This window comes from Labeo rohita, chromosome 9 (genome assembly GCF_022985175.1).
Source record: "Labeo rohita strain BAU-BD-2019 chromosome 9, IGBB_LRoh.1.0, whole genome shotgun sequence".
NCBI classification, from domain to species: Eukaryota; Metazoa; Chordata; class Actinopteri; order Cypriniformes; family Cyprinidae; genus Labeo; species Labeo rohita.
Genome location: NC_066877.1, coordinates 40,647,396 through 40,660,003, shown reverse-complemented (window position 1 = coordinate 40,660,003; position 12,608 = coordinate 40,647,396). Strand labels below are relative to the sequence as shown.

At 40.1% G+C, this 12,608-nt stretch overlaps 1 protein-coding gene across 5 annotated transcripts in view; it reads left to right on the top strand.

The window, feature by feature from the left end:
• Nucleotides 1-5,194, top strand: part of hycc2 (hyccin PI4KA lipid kinase complex subunit 2) — a 45,319-nt gene extending 40,125 nt beyond the window's left edge. For 4 of the 5 annotated variants that reach the window (XM_051118776.1, XM_051118773.1, XM_051118775.1 and 1 more), the window contains exon 12: nucleotides 2,879-5,194. In XM_051118776.1, coding sequence (XP_050974733.1) covers nucleotides 2,879-3,315 — 437 coding nt within the window. In that variant the 3' untranslated portion in view covers nucleotides 3,316-5,194. The remainder of the gene's footprint in view (nucleotides 1-2,878) is intronic. The other variant, XR_007828387.1, reaches the window with a different exon arrangement.
• The last annotated feature ends 7,414 nt before the right edge of the window (nucleotides 5,195-12,608 follow it).

Genomic DNA, 12,608 nt, shown 5'->3' with positions numbered 1-12,608 from the left:
TTCAAACAGGAGAGCAGATACTGGTGCCATTAAGCTGAGTTAGACATTTATTATGGGTGTGTGAGATGTGTTGTTGTTTGGCTATTAACTATTTTATTCTCGAATATCGCAATAGTACTTGGTAAAAATATGCCTGGAAACATATTTCTTTATGTTCATTGATTGCATTAGGAGCATTTGACTCAGTGTTTGTAAGAGGCTTCTCAACAATCAAGGTTCTCACGGCCTGTCTGGTTCACCCGCATGGACACCTGTTTCATCCCTCCGCTTCTCATTTCCTCTCAGCATTGATCGTTCTTCACGGACTGAGCATGCTCAATGTGCCTGATTATTCTGTGTCCTGGAAAACTATATTTTGCAGTCTTAAGGTGCCTCTGGTGGACTCTAACCAACAGCATCCCATCCAAGAAGATCTGTCATGGTCTCAACACTTCTCACGTTCGTGTCGATTGTTTGGTGCTTCTGCAAGACACCGGGAGTCACTTCAGACATTACAGATGTGCATGGCCTTGGCCTCTTATGTTCAAACACACTTGTTTTATTTCCCTAATGTTTGAACACAGCCTTTTTATCTTTTATCTAAGTATACGCATTAGGGTGGCCCTTATTTTTGGATTTTTTAAATCTTCTGCTCTCACCCTCCCAGTCAACTGTCCTTTATGAGAAATCGAAACAAACCAAATTTCGCTGAGATTGGACTGTGTTTGGGGTGTGCTCAAAAAAGGTGAAATTCTGTTTTAATGACCATAACAGCATGAAACTAGTAATTATACAAAAATATTAGTAAACGGTGAATTAGGTTAAAAACGAGAACACAGAACCGTGGTGTTTGTCTTAAAATGTGAAATTACATCGGGGCCTATAGCCTTGTGGGCAGCGCTGACATGTAGTGCCATTGCACTTCAGTTGTCCCGAGTTTGAGTCCCAGCTCAAGGACCTTTCCTGATCCCATCCCCCTCCTCTCTCTCCCACTTCTATTGTAATAACGGCATAAAAAACAAAAATAAAATCTTTCGAAAAAAAAAAAAGTTAAATTACAACACCGCTGATGAGAACTGATCTTGGAAAAATTGCGCTCTGATTCTAGATCATGATGACAATCCGACCGCTGCAGAAACTGAAAACAGATTTCATTACATAGATTGTGACAATCTACATAATGAACTGCGTTTGTTCTTCAGTCTTTGAGAGGAGTCCTTTGTCATCATTTGCCCAGGCACCAGGATCTTTATTTAGGACAAATAACGAAGAAGTGTTCTTCCATTGTCGTGACGTGTTGTCAAGTATGGTAACCCATACTCAAAATTTTGGTTTGCATTTAACCCATCAGAGTGCATTAGTGAGTAGTGAACACTCTGAACACACACTGTGAACACACAACGTGAGCAATGGGCAGCCATTTGCTCCAGCACCAACTGGAGGTTTGGTGACTTGTTCAAGGGCACCTCAGTCGTGCATAGTAATCAAATTAGACATTTTCGAACAATTGATTTAAAAAAAATACTTTGAGCACACCCTAAATGACCAATGATCTGGATGAAATTTTGCATACATTACATACTTCAAGTGGAGAAACAAACATTTCCAAAAATAAATAAATAAATAAATAAATTTACCCCCCCCGCCGCCGCCGCCGCCGCCGCCAATAAGGGCCACCCTAATACGCACAGGACACTCAGTGTAAAATAGGCAAAAAACAGGAATTAAGCAAGACTAAAAAATGAATACTAAGAATTTTCATTTCCTTTAAAGCGCTTCCTTTACCACTCGTCACCTCTAGAGTAACAGAAACACTTTTAGATCATTTAGTGTGGGTCAGAAGTGGCTTTGGTGAAAAATCGAACACCGAACACAGGCGTTCATGTGGTCTACTAAAGAAAACATCAGTGGTAAGAGTTTCTGTAATGCGTCATGTGCTCAATTTGGTGACACATATGTGAAACACAGTACACCACAATACAAAAGCAACACACAGGTGTCTTCCCACAAACCCACAGCAGGACTCGTCACCTGTGTGATATTTGTACTTGAATGTGTCAGACATGCTTTAAAAAATGAAAACCACCGAAAGACAATGAAAGAAACATCGTGTCTCTGTGGCTGGAGTGCAAGTTTAGGATGGCAGTTTGCTGATGAGGAAGTGAGCGTAGTTTGTGAGCGTAATGAGGACGCATGTTTGCGAGTGCCGTCACACGTGCATGTCCTCCATCCTCCCTTCAACAACTCAAATGCCTGAACAACTCTTCAACAAACTCTGTTTGTGACTGTGTGTACGAAAGCTCAGTGTGTTTATCGGCACATGGTTTCTTTATGTTCTTGTTTGTTTTGTTCATTTGACAAATTAACTGATTAAATTGTGGCATCAGTCAGTTCACTTTGTAGCAGTTTTCAGATCAAACTGTTGTGTGTAAATAGTGATCGCAGCCTGACAGGGTTCAACAGAACATCTTGCTCAAATGCTTGATTATTCTCAGAAAAAGCATAAATCATTTTAGAATGTTTTTATTCTGTGTAAGATTAGATGAATGAGGACATGCAGATTGGCTGATAGTTAAATCTGTCAAGTCTATCTTGTTAATTGTATCAGTCCATTATTGCATACTAGTTATTTTTTGAGATGAGAGTACCACACTCTAACTGGTTGCTCAGAATGTAATCGGATTACTCAATATTGAACGTGCAAGTGCCTCCTTGTCAGTGAAATCATGCAAACTCACAAATCTGATCATATTCTGAAGAGCATCATAGTTTCTTTTAACATATGGAGACAAAGGAGCTTTCAGAAAGCCATACGATCTCTGATTGAGTGTGATTTGGGATTTCATCTTGATCTTTTTCTGTTGAATTTATTCTATCCTTCATGGTTTCTCTCTGGTAGATGCAGACCGGCTGAGCGGAGAGGAAGAGTCCTTCGCCCTGAACGATCCCGATGAGGGCTTCTCGTCCGGCGCGTCTAACAGCAGCCAGCCCAGCGGTGTGCGCGGGAGCGCGGCGGCGCGTGCGGCCGGCCGCGGGAGCGGTTCTAAGAAGAGCCGCGTGTCCAGCGAGAAACGCGCGGCCGCTTACAGGACGTCCCAGCAGTGTCCGATTCCCCTCGGCAGGACCTCCAGCACCTCCTGCACCACTCTGGACTGCAGGCCGCCCGTGGCCGACGTGGGTCTGATCGAGGCGGAACTGAGCTCTGGCGCCGAGGCTCGCAGATACTCCATCCTCAGCCTGCAGGAGCGGCGTCTGCCGGAGGAGACCGAGATGCTTTCACCTGGAAAACAGACCCGATCGCCCAGTTTCAACATGCAGATCATTTCACAGGTCTAGAACTGGATGCCTCTTCCATGGCTTTCAACATTTAGTTGGACTGTCACTTACTGACAGAAGAATTTTACCAAAAAAATGAAAACTCTCATTATTTACTCATGTCATTTCAACCCTGTATTCTTTGTTTCTTCCTGAAACATAAAAGTGGTCAAACCTAGGAAGGTGATTCATACTGCCACTCAGTGAACACCGTACCAACATCACACCAGTGAATATCACTTTTACTTAGTTTTCTACAGTCAAATAATAGTTTTGTAAAAGAGCAAAGTGAACTTTAAGTAGGTATTCACTGAAAAAACTCTATTGCAGCAAACACTAGTTCCCTCGTCACACCCCAGTGTGATTTATTTAACTCTTTCTAGCCAAGGAGCTAGTCACCGCAGCATTTTTGATTATTTTCACGGCCCCCAGATTATTTAGTTGTATGAATATCTGAACATGCAATATGTCAAAAGAAAGAACAAAATTGCATTTAGTTAGAGCTGCAGCTAACGATTATTTTTACTGTCGACTAATCTGTTATTTTTCAGTTAATCTAATTATTATTTTATTATCAATTGATGAATTCTTTAGTTAAACTGTCAATAAATAACAGAAACGTCTGCTATTAATCTTTTATGATTTTATTCAAATGTTTTCTCATAATACATTACAAAAAATAACAAAGAAAAAAAACAATAAAGAAAAATAACAAGAAAAGAGAGAAAAAGAAATAAATACAATACAATCAATAGAAATGCACATTTACAGTTACTGTTTGGGACTGACAGCAGGTGCTCACAAGTGCAAGACTGGAAATGTTTTGTTTATTCAGCAGATTAAAACATCTGCTTGAATACATACAAAAAAAATAAAAATACAAAATAAAATACAAAAAACGTGTGGCATTGGTACGTAAAAAAAATGACTTTGGCGTGTATATGCTATGAGATGGGCAGGATTCGGGAGTTTTTGTTTTTATTTGGCGTACTATTTATACGCACTTTTCATGAGTTTGGGTTGGTTCATGAAAGAAAGAAAGCAGTCATACAGGACTGAAATGACACGACAGTAAATGCTGTTGGTTTCCATTGTTGGCTGAACTAATCCCTTAAAACCCAAAGCGGCAGCTGGCCTGACAGGTGATTTACCCATCTCTCTCAGACCCCCATCTGAGCCGGACCGACGTGTGCGAATCGAACATTGTGAAATCTCAGATGACACTCAACAATAAATCATCTGTAGTCGACCAGAAGATTTGAAAGCGTTACTGCGGTCTCTGATTTGGATCATATTTCATGTAAACACTTGTTTTATGGCAGCGTTTTTCATAGTTATGTTCTCAAGATTATTCTGACTGAATTGATCACAAGCCCTCATGACTCTGAACTTGACAGACTCTCTGAGAAATGGACAGTCAACATATAAATTGATCTCTTTGTGTGTGAATAATGTAAAATACAGTTCTGTCAAAGGATGACATACTGTAGACGTGGACAGTTAGTGTTTTTCTCCAAACGCCATCCTTGAAAAGTGCTGTGCTGCTCGGGACGTAGATGTCCACGAATGGGATGAGCGTTAATCTGCCGTCAGCATCGCACGATCGCATCGGCGTCCGTAGAGTTGGTCTGCAGGTCAGGCTGTTCTGGGTAACGTGTGAACAGACGTGGTGAGTTTCCCAAGCCAAACTCTCTAATAATCAGACATGATTTTATAGATGGTGAAATAAGCCTGTAATATGATTAAAGATAAGCAATGTGTCAGTGTGTTTTGTCCAGATATAGAGACACTCAACAGAGAAGAACCTCTTGCAAAACAACCAACCACCCTGTGGAGACCAACAGGAGCTGTCTTGTGCTGTTGTGTGTGTTGTCATGTCAATTATATCTGCTGTATCTGTTCGCTGACTCTCTCTTTTCATAATGTGACATTACAGTGTGTGTGTGTGTGTTAAATCAGTGAGTTTGAGTGTTTCAGAATAATTATGGATGTGTATCCTGTAATTTCACTGTTTCACAGCCCAAAGTCCATTCCAGCCATGATAATCAGGGATGTTTTCCTCTTTCTTTTTGCTTTTTAAAATGCACACAGCTGTAATGTGTCTGTTCATGTCAGTCGTCTCATTTTGGTAAGTCTCCGCTGTGTCATGATTTGTTTGTTGTGATCAAAGCTCCATTAGAGTTCCTGAGCTAAACACTGAACCGCCTCTGCGGAAGACGGAAATGTGAGATTATACTGTGAATAAAAGTAGTTAGTCATGTGTCAGCTGTAACTAAATGAGTGTGATTGTTGAAATTCTCTTGTCCAGTGCTTAGAAATAATCCTCACTCTCTGTACTTGTACTTTGACATCATTGCATATGATTGCACTACAATCTTTGAGAACTGATCTGAAGCACAAACTAAACCATTATTAGGTTACTACTGCACTCTGATTTTCCACATGTACATTAGCAGACAATTTTATCCAAAGCGACATAAATGGAATAACATGAGAAGTGCTAGACATACAAAGTTTCAATCATCTAGAATAATACTAGCTAGGACAGGGAGGGATATAAGAAACAGTGAGAGTCAGCAGGATGCCATTAAGTGAGTCGTCAGCTCTCTTGAATAGTCAGGGTTTCAATGTTCCTGATGGTTTAGGAAGATTGTTCCACCAGCAAGGAACGGTGAATGAAAATGTTGTGGAAAGTGGTTTTGTACCTCTGTGATGGTACTGCTCATTTACAGACTGCAAAATTTTGGAGGAGATGCAGACTCATAAGAGCAAGTGGTGGTAGGAGCATGCTGAGAGAAAGGTGTGATGTGGGCCCTGCATTCTGAATCATTTGTAGAGGTCTGATTGTGCACGATGGACATCCAGAGATGGGAAGTAACGAAGTACAAATACTTCCTTACTGTACTTAAGTAGATTTTTCTGGTATCAGTACTTTACTTCACTATTTATAGTATTTTTTACTTTCACTCCTTCCACATTTTTACACAACTATCTGTACTTCCTACTTCTTACATTTTCAAACCAAGCTCGTTACTTTAGTTTTAACGTGCATTTTGTGGATCATCATTCCATAACACATGAATCTGTACTGGAAATGCGCTTCGGCTCGTGTGCGCTTCGCGTCTCCACCTCTACGCCAAAAGGTTTCTATCAGAGTAATCAAGCGCCCAGAAGAATCAGAGAGGTGAAATAATATTAATATTAATAATACTGTAATCTAAACTAAACTTAATTACTATCATCACTCAAACTATTGTACGCTGAAGGACATTATTATTATCAACCTTAAGTAGTAATTTAGCAAATAAATGTTATAAAACATCGTTTTATAATTACATTTAGAGGGAGGTTTTGGTCTTTTTGCCTTTATTATGATAGGACAGATCATAGCTGACAAGAAACAAAGTGGGAGAGAGAGAAGCGGGTGGGATCGGGAAAAGTCCTCGAGCCGGGATTCGAACTCGGGACGCCCATAGCGTAACGGCACTGTATGTTAGCATGCTGCCCACAAGGCTATCAGTACCGTTAATTGTGAGTTTGCCACACTAACCATAGTATGAAATTCACATATGGGTCATAGTTTTGCACCAGATGCAGATCCTGATGTTTTGCTCTGTTTAAAATGCACAACAGGTTATTCTGTGTGCGGGCAACGCATGTGTTTCTTCCAACACGACCGTGTCGGCAAGAAACCACAACGCCTTTGGGGCGCCTGCTGTGATGCTTCCTCACAAAGGATGGCTAGCACAGAGGCCATTGTTCAAAATACTGATTCATCAATAAACCTCTAGTAAGAAATATCAGATGAAATATAAAATCATGTAGTCATGTAAGTTCATGTAGACATGTCCTAAGTCACGTTTGTCATGTAAATTTATAAACACTAATGTCAAAATAAAAACCTTTTTATTTAACAAGTCAAACCATAAGGGATATTGTGGACCCCAACCATGATATCATTTTTTATGGAGGTTTTCTATAGACATAGTGATTTTTTTTTAATTCTCATTATATTTTCAAAACATAATTTAGTATAATTTAAGAAGCAGTTATGATCATGGAGACAAATTGTGCTTAAAACATTTGATGTACTGTATTACCACACAACAAGGGGTACATGAACCACACACACACACACACACACACACACACATATATTGATTTGTAATGTTTTATGGTGTCATTCCATAGGAGTAATGATTTTTTACAGTACAAACTACATACCTAGATAATCACACAAATCTTTCTGTATATTTACATTTTAAATAAAACATTTACTATGTTTGTATTTTAATAACAATGACTCAAGAAATATTTATGTAATTTTTGTAATCATTTATGTATCATTTATGTAATTATAGCAGTGTAAAACCCATATAATCGTACAAATGTTTGTATTGATAAATCCTATAAACAAGCACACACACACACCATTCAAACAGTTGTATAAAAGAAACTTATCCCTACTTTAAAGAGAATGGTAATAAAATATGTGACTATATGTAACACTCAATATTAAAAAAAAAAAAAAAAAAAAAAACACACAACAACAAGGCACTTAAACACAGAAACAATTACTATAGTTTTAGGTAACAGTAAATATGGAAAAAAAAAAAAAAAAAAAACAAAGACTCCTTATATCTTCCAGAGTGCTTAGAGAAAGATCTTTACACAATGATGTCCAAACATGGATGAGTGATTTAAAAATAAAATAATAATAATAATAATAATAATAATAATAATAGTTTAAGCTGCATCATGAACAAAAATGTGCAGTCCCATGCTTTGTCCATTGTGAAAGTGCAGACCAGTCTGTTTCAGACCCTCACAGAGAGACAGGAGGGGTGTGTCATGGGTCGTGTGCGGGAAGGAGTAGCAGGGTTTTAATAGAATAATCCAAACAAGGGAACAGGAACAAGCAAGAACAGCAGGGAAACCACACACCAACACGGCAGAAACTAACAAGAAGCAACATTAAGAACGGACAAGAAACAAGGAACTGAAACAAACTTGTATAACAGGCAAATGAGACAAGGACAGGTGTAAGTGATTAAACAATGACGTCGTAACAAGAAACGGAAAAGGAAAGACCAAATAAGGGAACATGAGGAAAAAAACCAACAAAACAGTCCACAGGGGTGTGACATTACTCCCCGTAACAAATACACCAGGGAGGGGGGGGGTGGGCGCCCTGGAGGCTCATGCAGGGCAGACACAGGAGGGAAAGGAGGTATGCCTCCAGGGCGGATCAGGGAGTTCAGGGAGCCATGGCGGGTCAGGGAGCTCGGGGAGCCACGGTGGGGCATACAGTCCTGGATGCCATGGCGGGTCAGGGAGCTTGGGCCGGGCTTAGGAGGCGCTGACAGAGGAGGGCGTTCGGGAGGCGCAGGCTCAGGAGGGCGCTCTGGAGGCGCAGGCTCTGGGGGGGAGCTCGGGAGGACTGGATGAGACCAGCGGAGACGAAAGAAAAAGCAATCCAAATGGGTCCATAGTGTCCTTATGGTAAATCTGGCTTGCCATATTGACGCCATAAATCCAGAGCGCGGGGCTGTCGCAGGCTTACTCGAGCGCGGGGCCGTGGCTGGAGTCCGGGAGCGGGCCGTGGGTTCTGGGCTGAGGATGAGAGAGGAGCTCTGGAGAACATGGGGTGAGCGAGGGAGGACCGGAGGGAGGGAGCTTGTTCGAGCAGCACGTGGAGGACGCTGGCTGGTGGTGAGCTGGAGCGGCCGCGTGTTTACAGATGGGGGAAAGATGGGAATGTTCCACATCGACATGAAAGTTGGAATGACAAAGAGCAAGGACATACTTGATAGGCAATCTTCAGGAGTTACGGAACAGAACAATTTGTCGTCATTTAGCCCCATCTGAAAACACGCGTTAATCATCGAATCGCTCCAACTCACCAGGTGTAAAACGCTCAGGAATTCCTCCACATATTGCTCCAACGGCCTCTCCACCTGCTGAATGTTCATCAGAAATTCCTCAGCTCAGAACATCTTGTTTTTGGTCAGTTCTTCTGTCACAGGCGTCGTGTGCGGAAATGAGGAGTAGGAACGAGGAGATCCGGAACATACACTTACCACACTAGGAACAGGAACGAACAGGAACAGCGGGGAATCCACACGTAAACATAACGCACAAGACTTTAAGAACCGACAAACACACAGGGAACAGAACCAAACTTAAATAACCAGGCTAATCAGTGGAAGACAGGTGTGAATGATTAAAAAACGACGTAATAATTGAAAACGGAACAGGAACAACCAAATAAGGGCATACACAAGGAGAAACTACGGAAACAATCCACAGGGGTGTGACATTAGTAAGGCTGACTGCATTTTATTAACAATGTTCTTGACATTCCTACCTCTAAGCCACAAAGCTCCATCATATGCAAACAATGATTTATTAATATTTCTCTCTATTGTTGCAAATACAAAATGAATCATAATTATAAATAACAAAGGACTAATGACACTACCTTGCGGAGTACCGTTCTCAATAATTCCTTTCCTTGATATATACTCCTCGACCTTTACCCTAATATTTATTTAAATTAAAAACTCTTTAATCCAATTATATAATCTTTCACCTATTCCATATTGATCTAATTTAATCAACAAACCTTTCCATAACATATCATAAGCTTTCTCAACATCGAAGAAAACTGCTACCACTGTTTCTTTATTAGTCAAAGCTTTCCTAATATCTGATTCTAAATTAATAACTGAATCCATTGTTCCTCTTCCACGTCTAAATCCACTTTGACATGGAGAGAAAAAATTATTTCAGTCGATCTGTAATTATTTTTTCCATTAATTTACATAAATGTGATGTTAAAGCAATTGGTCTGTAATTTAAGGGATTACTAGGATCTTTACCTTTTTTCTTTATGGGGATTATTAATGCTTCTTTCCATCCCTGGGGTAACACCCATACCCTATTGTAAAATTCCAGAATTATTCTCAAAGAATCATCACTTAACTTTTTTAATATAACATTCCGTCTTGTCCTGGGGTTGAAGCCTTAGTGTTTTTAATGCTCGCTTTAACTCTGGAAATGAGAACAGAGCATCTAATGGGCTATTTGTAGCCTTCTATTGTTCCCTTATATTTGGATATTAAATTAACAGCTGCTCTCTCATATCCTTACTTTCCTTTATCAAATTATCTGAGCTATTTCCTTCTGACAAATCTTTCCTGAATAATTCTGCTTTGTCCTTATCACATACTGCAATGTCAGCCCCCATACTTAACACTGGATAGTCATAATCGCTACTGATTCCACTCATCTTTTTAATCATACTCCACACTTCCTCTACTGCCGTACTTCTCCCAAGTTCTTCGCAGAATAATCTCCAGTACTCTTTTTTTTTTACCTCCCTTATTATTTTCCTAGTTTCTGCCTGAATTGTCTTATATATCATCATGTTTTGCCAATTATGAGTTCTCTTCAGTATTTTGAATGCCTTCCTTTTCCTTCTAACTGCTACTGTACATTTCTCATTCCACCATGGGACTATTTTTCCCACTCTCTTTCCTGTACATTCACTTGCAGCATTATGAATGACTGATATAAGCTCTGTATATATCCTTTCAATTCCAATTCAATTTCAGTCCTTCCTCGCTCACCATTTTGAATTTTTCCCAGTCAGCTTCCTCATACTTCCATTTTCCTGATATTCCCTGATTTAAATTCCTATCTTCATTATTTACAGTTGTACTGACTATAGGAAATTGATCACTCCCAATTGTGCATTTCTTTAAAACCTCCCAATTTATAACTCCACCCAACACATTTGAAACAATCCCTTCTCACACTTATATATCCCTTTAAAACAAAATCTATTCTAGAATTTAGCCAAGTTTCTTGTATACATATAACATCTGGCTTCTCCTTCAATTGACCTACGTATCCTTTAAACTCTTGATCATTAGCACAGAGGCTTCCAGCATTCCACTGTAAGATGATTAACATAAATCTGCTATCCAACCCATAACTCCTGGCTTGACTGAAATTCTGTGCTAAAACTTTTCCCAATATCTTCACATTTCAAACCCTTTATCTCTAGAAATCTTTCTGCCGCCTTGAGAATTATCTGTATCTTTTCGGTTCTTCTTTCTGTTTGGGCTGTACAGTTAATTACTTCTAGCATAAAGAGCACAAAACTTTTCTTATTTACCAACATTGTAGCTTCTATTAACCCCCTTTCATCAGATCTTCCTGTACCGTCATCTCTTTTCCCATACACCAATCTTTCTGTCCCACTTCACTTACTTCTAGCATTCACTACCTTCACAGCCTCAGCATAAGTTAGGTTATTCTTTACCTTTTCCTGTTGTACCTCTGTTGCCCTTTCCTCGCCTCACATCCTCCACAAGCAGCATTATGTCTACCTCCACAATTACAGCATTTCTACTCCCTCACCGCACTTCCCAAAGTCATGCTCCCCTCCGCATCTCGCACATTTTGTTTTAGATTTACGCACTGATGCGGTATGTCCATATCTCTGGCAGTTGTAACACCTCAGCGGAGGGGGCTTTATACTCTCTGATCAGGTAGCTGATCAAACCCATCTTAATTTGTTCTGGCAGTTCTTAACCTTCAAACTGTAGACGCGCGGATAAACCATCCACTCTTCTCCCTTCTCTACTCATCTGTAAACGGACTGCATCAATGACCTTTCCACCATCTAGATTTCTTTTTAATTTCTCCATAGTAACTCCTGTCAGTACACCATTTATCACACCATGACTTCTGTCCTACAGTCTTAAAGCTCAACACCGTCTGCTTTCCCACTGTTTTTGGTTTTATACTTTTGTTTTCCTGCTCTTCATTAATGCAAGCTATCAATAAAGCACTTTTGCAAACACTACCTCGCCAACAAGTCTCCTCAACTCGTGTTTCATCAAGGATTAACTCCTGAAAGTCCCACCGCTTCTTTCAGTTTTAATATTATCCTCAATCCAATCGTGACCTTGTTTCTGCCATCCCCTTCTTCATCGCTAGTTAACAAACTACTAAGCCTTCTTCCTTACCTTTTTCCTCTTTTTAGATCCCCTCCTACCTGTTCTTCTCTCTCTCTGTGTCCACCCTACTTCCATATCACCCTCCTCTTCACCTGTATCTTCCATTCCTGAAGTCTCCGATCCATTCCCAGTTCGATTTCCACGAGACCTATCCTTCAAATTTGTTTCATTTTTTGAATTCGATGCCATCGCTCCTCTGCGTCTCTGCGTCATGTATAAAAGCAACTATATTCAAAATGACTGTTGTAGTAAAACCAGAACGAGATCATTGATGTGTGAACTGCA